The following is a 16,093-nucleotide window of genomic DNA, read 5'->3' on the forward strand; positions in this document are numbered from 1 at the left end:
TGATGATTGCTTATTTTACCCCATGACTATCATTAATTGTTGTATATTAATGAATGTATTTATCTCCCCCCCCCGCCCTTTTTTCTTTTCATCCCTTTATATACTCTGAGACCATATGTACCAAAGACAAATTCCTTGTGTAACCAATCACACTTGGCCAATAAAGAATTCAATTCCATTCTTCTTATTCTATTCCATTCCAATCCATGCCATTCTACATTCTATTCTATTCTACTCCACTCTGCTTTCTATTCTATTCTATTCTATTCTACTCCACTCCATTCTGCATTCTATTCTATTCCATTCCATACCTCTCCTAATCTACTCCACTCCACTCTGCATTCTATTCTATTCTACTCCATTCTGCATTCTATTCTATTCCATACCTCTCCTATTCTATTCTACTCCACTCCATTCTGCATTCTATTCTATTCCATCCCATTCACTGAGATGCGTTGATAATTCGTTGGCAATTCCTGTAACTGCCTAGGTTGCAGGGGCTGTTCCTTGCCGTATACTTAGTTTGCAGCCTCATTGGTAGCATGGCCAGACTAAAATACTTCTAGGATTGAGGTCTTCTGCTGCCTGGAGATATTCTCAGCAAACGACATCAGTTCAGTTCAAATGCAAGCGTCCTACTGTAGGGCATCAAAGGAATCCTTCAGGAAATGCTCCTGCAGAAAGCGAGGACGACTGCGTGTGAAGAATGCATTTCCCCCACATGGCATCATTTATTCCTGGAACGGATCTTGAGACCACACCCAGCCTCCCACGGTCATCTGACCAGTCCCTGAAGCTATCCCGACTTTAAAGGCTTTGTGGGAACTCCTCGAGGCGTTTTTAACATGAAGGCCTTGGCTTCCTGGATTGCAATTTTATTTGCCTTTTGCTAGTTTGTGTGTGTGTGTGGGGGGACCTTCCAATTTGTAGGAAAACCTCTGGGTTGGAGGGAAAGGCCCGTGTAGAGAGCAAGAACTTTTCAAAAGTATTTTCAAAATTCTACACAATAGTAATTTGGCAAGGTTGTGGGAATCAACAATGTCTGGGTTTGATGGTGTGGAAGTCCTCCCCATAAGCAATGTAGTGTATATGGGTTTTCTCTCGACTGGTCTGACTGGCTCAAGGTTGACTCAGCCGTCCATCTTTCCGAGGTTGGTAAAATGAGGAGCCAGATTGTTGGGAGTGACAGGCTGACTCTACAAACTGCTTAGAGAGGGCTGCAAAGCACTGTGAAGCAGTATATAAGTCTAAGTGCTATTGCTATTGCCCTTCCTCTCTTCCATCCATGCATCCATCCACCCATGGTGCCCAGTGGTTAGAATTCAGTATTGTAGGCTAACTCTGCCAACTGCCAGCAGTTCGATCCTCAATGGTTCAAGGTTGACTCAGCCTTCCATCCTTCCGAGGTGGGTAAAATGAGATTGTTGGGGGCAACAGGCTGGCTCTGTAAACAGCTTAAGAGAGAGCTGGAAAACACTGTGAAGCGGTATACAAGTCTAAGCGCTATTGCCCTTCCATCCATCTATCCATCCATCCACTCACCCATCAGTGGTATGCAGTGATTAGAATGCTGTATTGCAGGCAAATTCTGCCCACTGCCAGCAGTTCAATTTTGACTGGCTCAAGGTTGACTCAGCTTTCTATTTTTCCGAGGTCGGTAAAATGAGAACCCAGATTGTTGGGGGGGGGGAAGAGTCTGACTCTGTAAACCCCTTAGAGAGGGCTGCAAAGCACTATAAAGGGGTATATAAGTCCAAGTGCTATTACTATTAAGAGTCCATAGGAGACTTCACAAAAGGGTGGCTACAAAACATTGAAAGAGGTTGTTCAGATGAGCTCTCAACAGTTGCTAAATGAAGCAGTTGCTAAAGGACAACTTATACTTTATTTGGCATATGAGAACATGAGAGAAGTAAACACATACACAGAACCTACATAAGTTTAAACAAAGCTTCTAAGGAACCAGAGAACACACATCTTTGACAATCTCGCACAATGCTTAACGGTTTGCACATCAGCACCACGATCACAAGGGGAATCTTTCCACCTCCACCAATAGAAAGCAAAGGCACTTTTTCCAGTATCACCCCTAATTGACTGTTACCTTCCCACCAAAGGGGGTTACTATTTTTTTACTTGCACTTTTTACATGCTTTCAAACTGCTAGGTTGGCAGAAGCTGGGACAAGTAACGGGAGCTCACCATTATGTGGTGCTAGGGATTCGAACTGCCAACCTTTCTGATCGATAAGTTCAGCGTCTTAGCCACTGTGACCCTACCCTGCTTTGTCCATATCCCCTATCAAATCTTTGGTTGTCTCCGTCTTTTTTTGAAAGATGGCAAAGCAGATCCAACTATGTTTTTCAGTTCATTCACTTCATATTGGAAGGCCATCATTAACTTCCCCCCACCTCTGCGAATTTCTACGATCTTTTAACTGCTTAAGACTGTTGATATTTTTTATAGCATGTATGTGTTGGTTTTTTTTTTGTAAGTGCAAATAGCGGAGACTTGATGGAGGTGGTAGAGCATGCAAACAAGAAAGTTTTGATTTGTAGAGAGAAGGAAAATAAATTACAGATTGGTTGGCGAGATTGCCGGTTAATGTTTTTAGCGTGTTTTAAAACAAAAGGTTGGCTCAGTGGCTAAGACGCTGAGCTTGTCGAGCACAAGTTCGGCAGTTTGGCGGTTTGAATCCCTAGTGCCACGTAACGGAGTCAGCTCCCGTTACTTGTCTCAGCTTCTGCCAACCTAATAGTTCGAAAGCATGTAAAAATGCAAGTAGAAAAATAGGAACCACCTTTGGTGGGAAGGTTTAAAGTTTAAAGTTTAATAACACTTGTATGCCGCCCAATCCCGTAGGACTCCGGGCGGCTCACAATACAAATAAATTAAAAGGCATAGAAAAAAAGAAAAGATAGACTTAAAAACACACCATGCACTCCATTCCAAGTGGGGCTGGACCATATTTTGGGGTCAACAGCCCCAGGCCTGCCGGAACAGCCAGGTTTTAGTGGCCTTACGGAAAGCCGAGAGAGTGGGAAGGGTCCGGATCTCTGCGGGGAGAACAAGGGAACAGTGTTCCGTGCGCCTTCAGAATTTAGTCATGCCAGCCACATGAGCGCTGGCTCTTTGTCTTAGAAATGGAGATGAGCACCCCCCCCTCCAGAGTTGGGAATGACCAGCACATAGGCGCGAGGGAGACCTTTACCTTTAAAACAAAAAAGGGAAATTCATTAAGTTGCATGGAGCTGTGGCTCCTGTCAGCCCTGAAACTTTATGAGCATTACAAGTAGTCCACAATTATGACCATAACTAGCACTTACAATTTCCACTAATAGTTGTTAAGTGAGCTTTGCCCCACTTTATGATGTTTCTTGTCAGAGTTAAGTGAATCACAGCAGTAAAGTTAGTAACTCGGTTGTAAAGTGAATCTGGCTTCCCCATTGACTTTGCTTGTCAGAAAGTTGCAAAGGAGGATCATTTAACCCTGGGATACTGCAATTGTCACAAACACGTTGCAGTTGCCGCAACGGTTTTGAAGTGTGAAAAAAAATGATCGTAAATCACTTTTTTTCCAGTACAGTTTTAAGTTTGAATGGTTGATAAACAAATGGCTGTAACATTTTTTCCCCCTGCAGTTCTGTGCAGATTAATAAAAGTTTGGTTCTTTGCTCTCCCTAAATGCATTTTTAAATACTCACCTGCCCGCTCTTGGCTGGTTTTGACAGTTACTACCATTAAAAAAGAATATATAGCAGAGAAGCGGACATGAATAGTAGAATAGTTTACACTACTGGGATGCAAACTGTATTGGAAGGAAATAAGAAAAAAGAAAAGCAGCTATGTGTAAAACTCCCCAAGAAGCTTTCTGTCCATTCAAATCCTTTCTGGGGTTTAAAAACTGCACCTGCTTCCTGCCTGAAATCCACTCCACCTGGTTTTATTGTTCACGGCGGATCCGCAGATTTTAACCCAGCTGTTGTGGGATGAAAGGGCGTCAGCGGAACCTGCTTGAAAGCTGAAGACATTAAAAGATAAAGGTTCCCCTCACACATACGTGCTAGTTGTTCCTGACTCTAGGGGGCAGTGCTCATCTCCGTTTCTAAGAGCCAGCGCTGTCCGAAGACATCTCCATGGTCATGTGGCTGGCATGACTCAACGCTGAAGGAATGCAGTTACAAGTAATGGAAGTTCACTCCGTTATGCGGCGCTAGGGAATTGAACCGACCTCTCTGATCGACAAGCTCCCGCGGCGAAGACATTGAAAGCATTCAAATCTCAAATGCAGCAAGGCAAAACTGGCGCCTTTTGCTGTGCTATCGAACCTGCGCATCTAGAATTAGGTCACAACTCAGAAAACCACAGGTGTAGCTGTGATCCGCTCTTGTCGATTGCCCTTGACAAAAGCAGACAGTTGAGTACAGGTAGTCCTCAACTTACAACAGCTCGCTTAGTGACTGTTCAAAGTTGAAAAAAGTGACCTATGACCATTTCTCACACTTGTGACCGTTGCAGCATCCCCATGGTCACATGATTCACATTTGGATGTGCTGGGCAACCGACTCATACTTATGACAGTTGCAGTGTCCTGGGGCGGGTGGTCCACGGGATTCCCGCTTTGCGACCATGTGGCTAATTTAACAATTGCAGTGATTCCCTGTGGCAAGAGAAGCCGGAAAATGGGCAAAACTCACTTAACAAATGTCTCCCTTAGCAACATAAATTCTGGGCTCAGTTGTGGTCGTAAGTCGAGGACTACCTGTAGTTCCATCGTTGCTAGTTTAGCTGGGAACTCATCAGGTAGCCTTTGGACCCTCTGTGGAGGGGTTTGCACAAGGTGGGAGCCTCTTCCACATAGATTAGGCCTCCTCCGTATACCATCGGCCAGCCAGTGTCGGCTGGCAACTACAAGGAGGAGGGCCTTCTCAGTAGTAGCCCCGACCCTTTGGAACGAGCTCCCCGTAGAGATTCGCACCCTCGCCACCGTCCAGGCCTTCCGCACAGCCTTGAAGAACTGGCTCGCCCGTCAGGCCTGGGGACAAGGATAATTCCCCTCCCGAATGATGAATGTATGTTGTTTATTATTTTATTATATGTCTTATCTTAATGTCTGTATCTCCCCTTCCCCTATTTTATGTGAGCCGCCCTGAGTCCCCTCAGGGAAAAGGGCGGCCTACAAATATTAATAAATCTCTAAATCTCTAAATCTCTTCCGCTTGCGAGTTTGCATATCCAAGACCGAGGAGATGGAAGTGGGCTTTTACAATAATTATGTCACAGCTCTGGAAAACACCCAGTGTTCCTCTTCTCCTGTCTCTTTTAACAATAGCTTTTTATTGAGCTTGCAAGACAAGCATTTTAATCGCTGCATTTTAAGGAGTAGACGCACCTTTTCCTCTCCTGAAAGAACGTGGAAATATTGGTGCGTCTATACACCGAATACAGCCATTTTTGGCCTCCTGAAACCCCGCCTCTGCATCCCATTTTTGCAAAAAAACAGGCAATTTTTCACAAAAATGGAGGCTTTTTCTGCCTTCCCTCAGCCCCTATCAGCCCTCTGAAGGCTTCAGCAGGACAAGGCAGAAGCTGATGCCTGCAGTGGGCTGCTGGGGGCTGAGGGAAGGCAAAAACTTTTTTTCCTTACCTCTTCGAAATCCTGGTGCATTTTATACACCGGTGCGGTGTCTAGTCTGAAAAATACAGTAAACTTGAGACCAAATAGTTTAACTTCTATTACATTTAAAAATTTTGAATAGTAGATATTGCAAACTTTTCTGGGAAAACATGCATTGGAAAAGTTTCATTGAATTGATGTTTAGTTCTGGAAATGAATTTCAGAAGAAATTTCTCTATGGTCTAGAAACCAATGAAAAATATATACTATGGGATGTTACGGCTGACTTAAGCAAAAATGGAATTTTTCAACTGTATACTGAGAATCTATTCAAAAAGAAAACAAAATAGTGATCACGCTTTAGGAATATTGCTTAGAAAAATAATAATAATAATTTGCCCAGTATTTCTTTTTAAAAACTCAGTCCTTCTGACCTTGTGACTTCTTGCATTGCTTCGGAATATGGTTGCAAAGAAACAGACAGCCACCCGTTTCACTACACAGAAGTTTATTATGAACATGACAGAGAAAAAGACAACAAAAGCAATGTTGATGCTTTAAGGCAACTCTTAAAAAGATGGTTCCATGAAGATGATGCAACTTCTGTTTAAATAGAAATTATGAAAATATCAAATTGCATCAATAACTTAATGTTTAAGTTTAATAGGTTTGCACGAAATAGCGACGGAAAACACTTGTTAATCTTAATGCCAGCATTAAGATATAGCGGCCTCTTCTGACAATCATACCTTGGTTTAATAAACCTTTGCATCGCAAGGCATTAAATCGGAAATTCCTAATTAACCATAGCTTCATGTGTAATCCGAATTAAAAAAAAAAAAAGAACTTCAGGTCAAGGAGAAACTAGATTGCAAAATTGATGTTTTTCATACTCTGTTTATTCTCTAAACAATTGGAAATTGAAAACTATGATCAATTTTAGGTGTCTTAATTTAATTGATTCTATCATGAATTGCCTGAAAATATGGCAAATCCCCTTTATATATCCCACCTTATTAAACCGATGTGATCAATGGAATTGACCATAAGTAGCATGGTTCTAAGGAATAGGATAAAAATATTTACACACAAAGGTTAATATGCAATAATATAGTTTGCATACTTAAGGTTTTTTTCCCTCCCTCAAATCATATTGGAAGCAACCAGGTGACATCATGCTATTTGCGAATAAAAGGGAACAGAACGTTATGGATGATAACAGCAGCTAGAAATTCTTTGAAGCATTATTTCTTAAGGAAAATAAAAAAAACACTGAAAAAAAGTATCAAAATTAATAAAATGAAGTGTGACAATGATCTGTTTAAGAAATCTATCTGGGAACAGTACCAACAATCAACCGTTACAGTAAAGATAAAATCCAGAATTGTCACCTCTGGGGAATTTCATCAGCTATTAACATAAATCTGTAGTTGTTTCTAATTCAGCTCCCATTATTAAAAAAAATAATGCATCTTAATTATTCTTCTGGGATCAGCAGAATATTTTAAGGGGAGAGGATTATATACAAAACAGTAGAAAAATAAATGCAAAAAAAAAAATAACTGATAGGAAACAATTAGATGAGATGATTGCAGTTATATCATTATTACATCCTCAAAGTTAGTAAGTAGAACTTTAAAATCCTGAGGTTCAAATGATGTGTATAGCCTTAACTACCAGCTTCAAGAAATCTGTTGGGGAGTGGTAATAGCTGCAAAGGCAATTTCTTTTGAATTGATTCCTTTCCTTGGTGCAAAAGCCACCAGCCTTTCTAACTTCAGGTCCTGCTATGGTCAATCTTGTGGGCTTATTTGGGCTCCATCTCCCTAGGGACCACCACACCCTCTGAACCCTGTAAGAGATCTCAGAACAAGTACCAAGGAGCTTTTTTGACATGACTCTCCTTGACCTTCCCCAGTAAGAGTGGCATTTGTATGCTGGGTTACTGGTTTAACCCACAGATGGTCATAGCTTTCATCTGCCACATCAACATGCATGATTTGGAATGGTGCCATGTCAATTTTTAAAAAGCAGGAAGGCCTAAGTAAGCAGACCTCATCTTCCTGGTTTGTGGCCAATAGTCATCCTGGCTAGCTTACCTTCTTGCTCGCTTATTCACGCTCTAAAGTCCTCGGAGGGTGTTTGATGGGCCAGCAACTCTGCTTCACGAGGAGGGGGACAAGGTTCCAAAATGAACGAGAAACATCAACCGCTGCATTACCGAATTATGAACAAAAGAAGCCCTTTATTGGCTAACTAAGAATATTGAAAGGCCAAGGAGATATGTCAATTTTGCAAAATGTAAGCAGGCAGAATTCTGCTCTGGCATTTTGCCTCTTGCCTTGGCTTTTACACAGATGGCCGACTGAAAAAACTGAAAACCAGACAACTGTGATTCAACCTAAAAGGGGTATTCACTCTTCTGCCAATGACCATTATCTACTCACTCTAAAAGTCTAAATGAATATTGCAGGTAGGTATTTCAAGTGGACGGCTTAGATAAACAGAGCAAAACTACTAGATACAACATAAAGCAGAGAATACTTCTTGAGTAATAAATGGAAGGAGGGAAAGGTGACTATTGATTAATGTTACCCGAAAGCTTAATCCCATTGGAAAATGTGGAATCAATGGAAAGTAAACATACACAGACATACAAAAAGGAATCTTGCAACCAGTGGGAGATTCTGTACACACTGAACCATTACTTAAATGTCTTGATTTCAGAAAAAAAACATTTCAGAATTCAATTTATAGCAGAATGTGCTGATAGGTTAAGATGCATTTCGCCCCTGGACATGTAAACTAAAATAATAGGACGCTACGGTACTTTTAAAAATAAAACCATGTAATTCAATAAATCAACAGACAACAACTTGGGTTACTTGGTTCAGGTTGCATAATGTAAAAGGGTAAAAGTCTTTTGCAAGTTGATTAAAAAAGTGCAAAAAGAGACAACCACAAAGGGTGCGTGTCAAAAGCAAGAACACTATGACAAACTTCTCACATCTCCTATAAAATTAGTTTAGAAAGTTTTGGTTTTTTTTAAGAACTCACAAAAAGTTATTCGGACCTATCCTGAAATGAACAAGTGTCGGCTGAGGAATGTTTTTATGGCTGCGTCAAGTTCTCTCTTTGCTAAAATAGTGCCAAGAAATCATAAGTTTGCATAGAAAAAACAAGAATCTCAAATCCCCACTGGCGACATGCTTATTAAAGAACAGAAACACAGGTAATGCAACACAAACATAGTGCAAACCACGGCAGGACATGATAATTTGGCTGCCGAGATCAGGGGAAAGGTTATATATTCCTTATATATATATATAACCAGTCATCACAGTTTCTGGTCTTTTAATTCGATCATTTGCCAAGTTTAAAAAGCGCAGCATTGCCTCTCAACGCAGTTTGAGATCATCGCCACTTCCCAGGTTTGATCCAGGACTAGGGTCTTGTTGTCTTCTTGCCTAGACGAGAGAGACAAAAAGGAAGGATGGAACAGAAATTAGAGATAATAGAATGTTGCGAATCAATTCAAAATGTTTTAGAGGACATTTGAAACCACCATTGGGACAACTAACAAACCGAAAAGAGAATGATGGATGGTCTTGGGCTCATAACGCTGCGTCAGTGCCCAAATTGGAAGGTTTTAAAATATCCAGTTCTAGATGTACATGTTTATCTAGGCATCTCTTCTCTTCTTTTGCAGAGATTGTTCCTATATTTCACAAAGTTAGATATCTTCAGTGCCAGAGATTCTGCTTTTTCACTTTCACCCTGATTTAGTCTCCACTAACTCCAGACATTCCTAACATTGGAATTTTCCACTTCAAAGCTTCCATCTTTCTGCTTTACCATGATGAAAAGCTATAATCATCTTGTTTTATTACCACCTTTGAAAAGAGACTCTTTAGTGACAGACTTACAACCATTTGGTTAGTGACCAAAGTTATAACAGCACTGAAAAAAGTGACATTTCCCCTACACTTACGACCAGAGTAGTCATTCCCATGGTCACGTGATCAAAATTTTAGCTGCTTGGCAACTGGATCGTATTTATGATAGTTGCTGTGTCCTGGGATCATGTGACCACCTTTTGAGATTCTTCTGACAAGCAAAGTCAATGGGAAAGCCAGATTCACTTAATAACCTTGTTACCACAGTGATTCATTTAACAACTGTGGCAAGAAAAGTCGTAAAATGGAATAAAACTCATTAACAATTTTCTTGCTTAACCACAGAAATTTTGGGCTCAGGTGTGATCATAAGTCAAGGACTACATGTACTACAAAGTTTGTATCTTTACATTTAAAAAAAGTTCACTGCTATTACCATTATACTGGAAATCATTTTATGACAGAAGTTAAGCTCAAATTTTCTAATTGTATAGCTACATTAAAAATTAAACCATATGATCAACAGCCTCTTGCAAGAGCTTCATACCATATACATTTAAATCAAATCTTTGCACGACAGACACAATACGAAAGCCATTATAGCTAATGCATAAACTCATTAAAGTAGAATGATAGGCAAAAATTAAAAAATGCACATGCACTCTTAAGGATTTCTGGGAGCAAACAAAATATCATTGTAGATATTGCTCTGTATTGAAACCCCACAAAATTGTCAAATCCATTGTTAGTTAAAGCATCTGAAGCAATTTCTACAAAATAAATATTGAAATATCGAAATGAATTAACATAATGTGCATATATACACACAGATAAAAATGATATTAGAATTAGCTGCATAAAGGTTTTATTTTCTTTCATTTTTTTAAAGTTGTATTTTTTATTTAGCATTCTTAACATATACATTTAACCAAATAAGCTTTAAGGTTAAAAGAAAACAGAAGAGACAATCCCAAATGAATTAGAAATGCAAGTAAGAAACTTAGAAAGAAAAATAAGAAAATCCATCTTTTATTTTTATAAGGAACAATAGTTACTGGTTACTAAAAAATTCACTAGTGTGATATGAATAATATAGGATATTATTGCAAGATATTATAAGATCTCTTCCATAGTAACACATATCGTTACATTCTTTGATAGAGGTTATTGTCTTTCCCAAAACAGCTAAGACCATTTCTGGCAACCACTCTTTCATATTTGTAATTTCTTGACAATTCTTTTACTCACTCCCTATGCTCGATACCACCATAATTCCTGATAAACAGATTCCAGATTTATTTCATTTCAGGGCTTTTGGGAGCAGGCCACTTTCTTTAGCTATAGAAAAATAAGATTTAATCCTGGGAATAATTTTAACCAGCCCCTGTGCTGAAAAGAGTTCCTGTTCATATACCAAAGGTTGTCTGTCAGGTAGACAGATGAGGTCCAACAATACTGAATTTCAGGTACTCAGGTATATTTTACACAACTTTAGAATATTAGAATTTTGAATCCAAATGCAATTTATTTATTTATTTCCTCTATCTATCTATCTATCTATCTATCTATCTATCTATCTATCCATCCATCTATCCATCTATCTATCATCTTCCTTTCTTCTCTCCCTCCCTCCCTCCCACCTACCTATCTAATATGTCTGTTTGTCCACCTGCCCACCAATCATCCATCCATCCATCCCAATTAAAGTGAACCTAGGCAATCTATTACTACATCAGTTTTAATGGCAAGGACAATTACAAGCCTGTATCTTAAAGCTTAATTTTAAAAAGTTACTGTGTCTTTATTATTGCCATCATTATTGTTATTGCTATTATTATTAAACCTTAACCTATATACAGCTGCTTGCTTACTCAAGAGTACTCTAAAAAGTGCCAATAGTTCACCATTTCTAATTAACCAAGTTGATGGCTAAGGAGTCGTCCCATAACAATCTTGCCAGACAATATTTCTCTCTTGGTTTGGCTGGTTGAAATTCAGCTTAGAACTGAAAAGACCAGGAAATCCTAAGGGTTCAAATCTTTTCATGTACAACATGCATTTTAAAGAGAGTTCTAAAATTCACTAGCCAACCCAGGAAAGGCAGAAATATTTTCTCAGTTTGCACATGACTTTGATAGTATGTTAAAAAAATGGCCAAGCCTATACTACAAAATTAATAGATGGCAGACTGGTTGTCTTTTTTATATCTGGTGCAGATAATGCAAGCAAACAAGCAAATAATAAATATGATGTTAGATGTTGACATAAATCCTTTTCCCCCTTTCCAAAGGAAGACAAGGTGACCTAAATGAGATATACTCTCCGCACATCTATGCATTCACAATACTGACTATTGAAAGTGTCTGCTTTCTTATATTTCAGAATTATATTCTGATTGGAGACTTTCAAAGAGGGAGGAAAAAACACCCACAACCACCTGAACGGTTGTTTAATGTCCAGATAAATATTTATGTCCTCTTTCTGAAGAAGAGGCTGAACTTCTGTATAAAAACGCAAAATAAACCAGTAGCAACAATAGTAAGCTGCTAAGAAAACTGCTTTCTTTTTTGCTTAGAATTTGCGTTATATGTAGCAGAGAGCAGTTAATCTTTGCAAGTCAAGCAATCCTGTAATATATGCTTTTCTTTCAGTCAATGCAGGTTAAAAAGGGCTGAGCAACAGTGAAACCCTGACTGACAGTGATCAATAGTGATTATATATTTATAGCATCACTATTAACACTGACGTCCTTTTTCAAATAAAAGCATTTTTTTCCTAATAGAAAAAAATCCCAAAGAAGCTAAGACCTGCAATACTTTCAAAAGGCATATAAAGATTTGTCCAGCTGAGAAAAATGAATTAATGTGCCAAGGATTCAGCTTTCAGTTGAGAAATTGCCCATAGCTTACAGTTTCATGTTACTTTTTCAAGGAAAAGCTTTTGGTTTTTACTGTAATTGTATTTTCTTATGTTTTATAATCTTACAAGCTTCTTTGGTAAGACTTGTGTGTCCTGAAAAACAGGCTAAACATCTCTTAAATAAACAAAGGCTATCAGAGCCTCAATTAAATGTTTCAGTATTTCAAAACATGCAAAGCAATTTTTCCATGACCATATAGCTTGATATTAAATGTCACTTCCCCTTCTCTGTTTTCTATAGAAACCCATCAACCAAAAAGGGTAAGACATAATATTTTTCTTCTATTTATACTCAAGGCAACATTTTTCTTGCCTCTAGACTACACAATTCAAAAGCTTACCATGCAGAGGATCTCGCTTCAATACAGAACTGCTTGAAACTAAGCGGAATTCTAATTTCTACAGTGCTGCAAAAAGGCTGATACATGTATCTTTTGGAAGTTTAATGCAAGTATATTTACTGTCTTCCCACAAGGCAAAACAGCATCTTTTGTAAAATCCCCCATTATGTGGTAGGCCTTGTGGTGAGACAAAGCTACCACAAGAATAGCAGCAACAACAGCACACTGGCAATCTCTTGTCGGGGGCATTAATATGTATCCAGCAAACAAAATCCTTGTAATGTTCTTGTTTGAACTGATTTATATGTCTTACTGTGCTGTAAACATGGGATAAGCCAAGCAGCCAGCTTTCCCTATCTATCTTAGCTTCTGCAGCGCACTGCCCATGGGGAGATAAGAACAAATAGAAGAAGGATTGGTATTAAGAAGATATATGGTGAGATACCTCCGTTCAGAATGCTTGCTTTGTTTCTCTGGTCAATAAGGAAAGCTTACTTTAAATTCGAATAAAAACGTTAGGTTCCGAGTTGCATGGAAAATTAAGGCTATCACCCCTGTAAAAAGGCATTCATTAAACATTACATCGCATGCATCTCTTTACTCCGAAACATCACTAAGACTTTAAAATAGTCAGACAGGAAGACACACTTTACTTTCCATACATAAAAAGAAATTTCGTAGGTAATATTTTCCAGATGTTGCCACATGGTATGCAGCATCAATCCACATGAATCTTTTGTCTCCTGGCTGTGACTACAACTTTAGGCCCTGTCTTCCAACTGCCCCGGTCCTTTTAATGTCAAAATCTGCTACTGCTTGTGTTGCAAAGCTTTTAGAACTTTCTCTCATTTGCTTTAAATATTACTGCAATTCTGATTAATTAAGAGTTATTTCCAGAAGATGGCTTCTCTTAAATTTCAGTGGCACATTTAATTGCAACTTCTTGTGCTAAACATTAGTATCTCTTCTTTTCCCCCAAAAAATGTTACTGAGCTTTCCATAAGATGTAGATCATTTAACTGCCCAATAAACTGTTTTAATTTGCTGAACCAAAATTAGAAAAGGCTTCCCCACCCCAAATGATATATAGTTAAGGTAAAGGTTCCCCTTGCACATCTGTGCTAGTTGTTCCTGACTCTAGGGGGCAGTGCTCATCTCCGTTCCAAAGCCGAAGAGCCAGCGCTGTCCGAAGACGTCTCCGTGGTCATGTGGGCGGCATGAGTAAATGCCAAAGGTACATGGAATGCTGTTCCCTTCCCCCCTATTTTTCTCCTTGCATTTTTTTACGTGCTTTCGAACTGCTAGATTGGCAGAAGCTGGGACAAGCAATGGGAGATCACTCCGTTACGTGGTGCTAGGGATTCAAACCGCTGAACTGATGACCTTTCTGATTGACAAGTTTCTTAGCCACTGTGTCCCTAAAATTATGTACACATTGGTTGAATATTCTCATTCTGTATTTTATATCTTATTCTCTAACAACTTGACTTTGCTAAAAAAATGCATTTGATGTGCATATAAACGTTGCTTGTGGGAACATTAATGAAGTCTTTCATTTAAGCAAAGGTCGCTCTGGGGTAGCTACGATGTGTCTAAGAACAATATTCCTTCCTAGCTTTCAAAACTGTCATGAGGCTAATCTAAAATAAGGACCCTGCGGATGTTTTAGGAAAGAAGACTTAAGTTTCTGCACATGCAGAAGACTAAAGCAAATAAAAATCTTTTATAGGAGAGAAATTGTATAAATAAAGAATACAATCTGTGATCATTTTCATATGCTGTTAAGAGTTGGATGAAGACTTCCGAAGAGCTGGCGCCTCTTTTGAGGAGTGGCAGACCAAGGAGTGCAGGGATTTCCCTTTTTATTGAACTCAAATGTGGTATCTATTAAAGTAATTTAAGCTACGCATGTTTTTTTTAATAAAAGGAACTTTTGTGCAGACTTCGCAGCAATCCTGTGTGCACATTTGTAACAATGAGACTTTTTAAATCTTTAAGCATTCTAATTGTACGGGCTCAGCAACCTTGCAATCTGAAAAATAGACTGCTTGAACTTCGGTTTTGTACAACAGCTCTGTTTTCTGCACAATCCGTGAGAACAGAGCTAAAATTCAAGGTAGCAATTGGAATCTTTTCAAATATTCTGCCCTGGTTCCCAAAAATAAGAACTCCCTGGATAATAAGCCCAATTGGGCTTTTGAGTGCATGTGCTTAAATAAGGCCTCCCATAAAATATTTAAACGCATGTGCAGCCGGTCCCTGCCATTTCCTGGGGGGGGGCAGAAAAGGGGGGTAACATGCCCCGCATGCCCCACCCATCCACGCAGAATGGCCTTGCGGAGGCCGTTCCCACAAACCCTAGTTACTGCGTCCCTTCTTTTAGTGGCGGCTGCAAAAAGAATGGCAAGCCCAGTAGGGCTGGCAAGAGTATGCCAGAAACAGAGACAGAACTTCTGGTCCTCTCTGGAGCAGCTGATCCGAGGTTAAGCGGTATCCTGCACCTCAAAAATAACAAGACTTCCTGAAAATAAGGCCAAGCACTTATTTCGGGGGTCAAAAGAAAATAAGTCCCTGTCTTCTTTTCGGGGAAACACGATATAATTGTGGAATTTGAAATGCATAAACGAGGAAAATGAAAATGATAAAACTGCTAACCAGCCTTACTTCCTAAAGGATGGGTTTTAATCCTGGAGCAAACAAATGGTATTTAGTGTAGGGCTTCCACTTGTGGTGTACAGATGGTTTTTGGCAAGATGCATTTCCCCCTCTTTAAATAAGCATACCCAAGAGAAAGACGAGCAAAGCCTTCGTCAAAAGTCTATAGAGATTCTCAATCATCCAGGTCATGGTTGTCCAAAAGGTGCTTTTTCCCCCCAGGAGGCAGCTGGACTTCTCATTTTTTTTCTTTTGAAGATGTTTCACTTCTCATCCAAGAAGCTTCTTCAGTTCTGACAGGATGGTGGGAAATGGAGGATTTAGCTATCCAATTTGGAATGAACACCCTTTGAATGGTGTGGGAGTAGAAATGGATTTCCAGAGGAAAAATTGCAGACTGCAGGAACCAGGAGCACCACTCAAGTGACTCTAAGGACACAGATACACCTGCAAGTGCTCCAACGACCCGCTAAAACATGGCTGTCAAACTTGGAGCCTGTGAGCTGGATGCGTCACACCCTGGCCAAGCCCAAGCCCAATTTAGCAAAGGGGGAAAAAGTCACGATCTGTCACGTGAAGCCACGAGTTTGACACCCCTACTCTAAAAGGAGGCAAATGACCAGCTGCTTGCAAGGAATATAAACCCTTCCATTCCCCACCATCCT

General features: G+C 39.6%; 1 protein-coding gene across 3 annotated transcripts in view; it reads right to left on the reverse strand.

Annotated features, from left to right (window-relative positions):
* Positions 1 to 6,104: 6,104 nt before the first annotated feature.
* Positions 6,105 to 16,093, reverse strand: part of CBFB (core-binding factor subunit beta) — a 43,589-nt gene continuing 33,600 nt past the window's right edge. For all 3 annotated transcript variants that reach the window (XM_032231265.1, XM_032231264.1, XM_032231266.1), the window contains exon 6: positions 6,105 to 9,084. In XM_032231265.1, coding sequence (XP_032087156.1) covers positions 9,016 to 9,084 — 69 coding nt within the window. In that variant the 3' untranslated portion in view covers positions 6,105 to 9,015. The remainder of the gene's footprint in view (positions 9,085 to 16,093) is intronic.

The sequence above is a fragment of the Thamnophis elegans genome, chromosome 14 (genome assembly GCF_009769535.1).
Source record: "Thamnophis elegans isolate rThaEle1 chromosome 14, rThaEle1.pri, whole genome shotgun sequence".
Classification (NCBI taxonomy): Eukaryota; Metazoa; Chordata; class Lepidosauria; order Squamata; family Colubridae; genus Thamnophis; species Thamnophis elegans.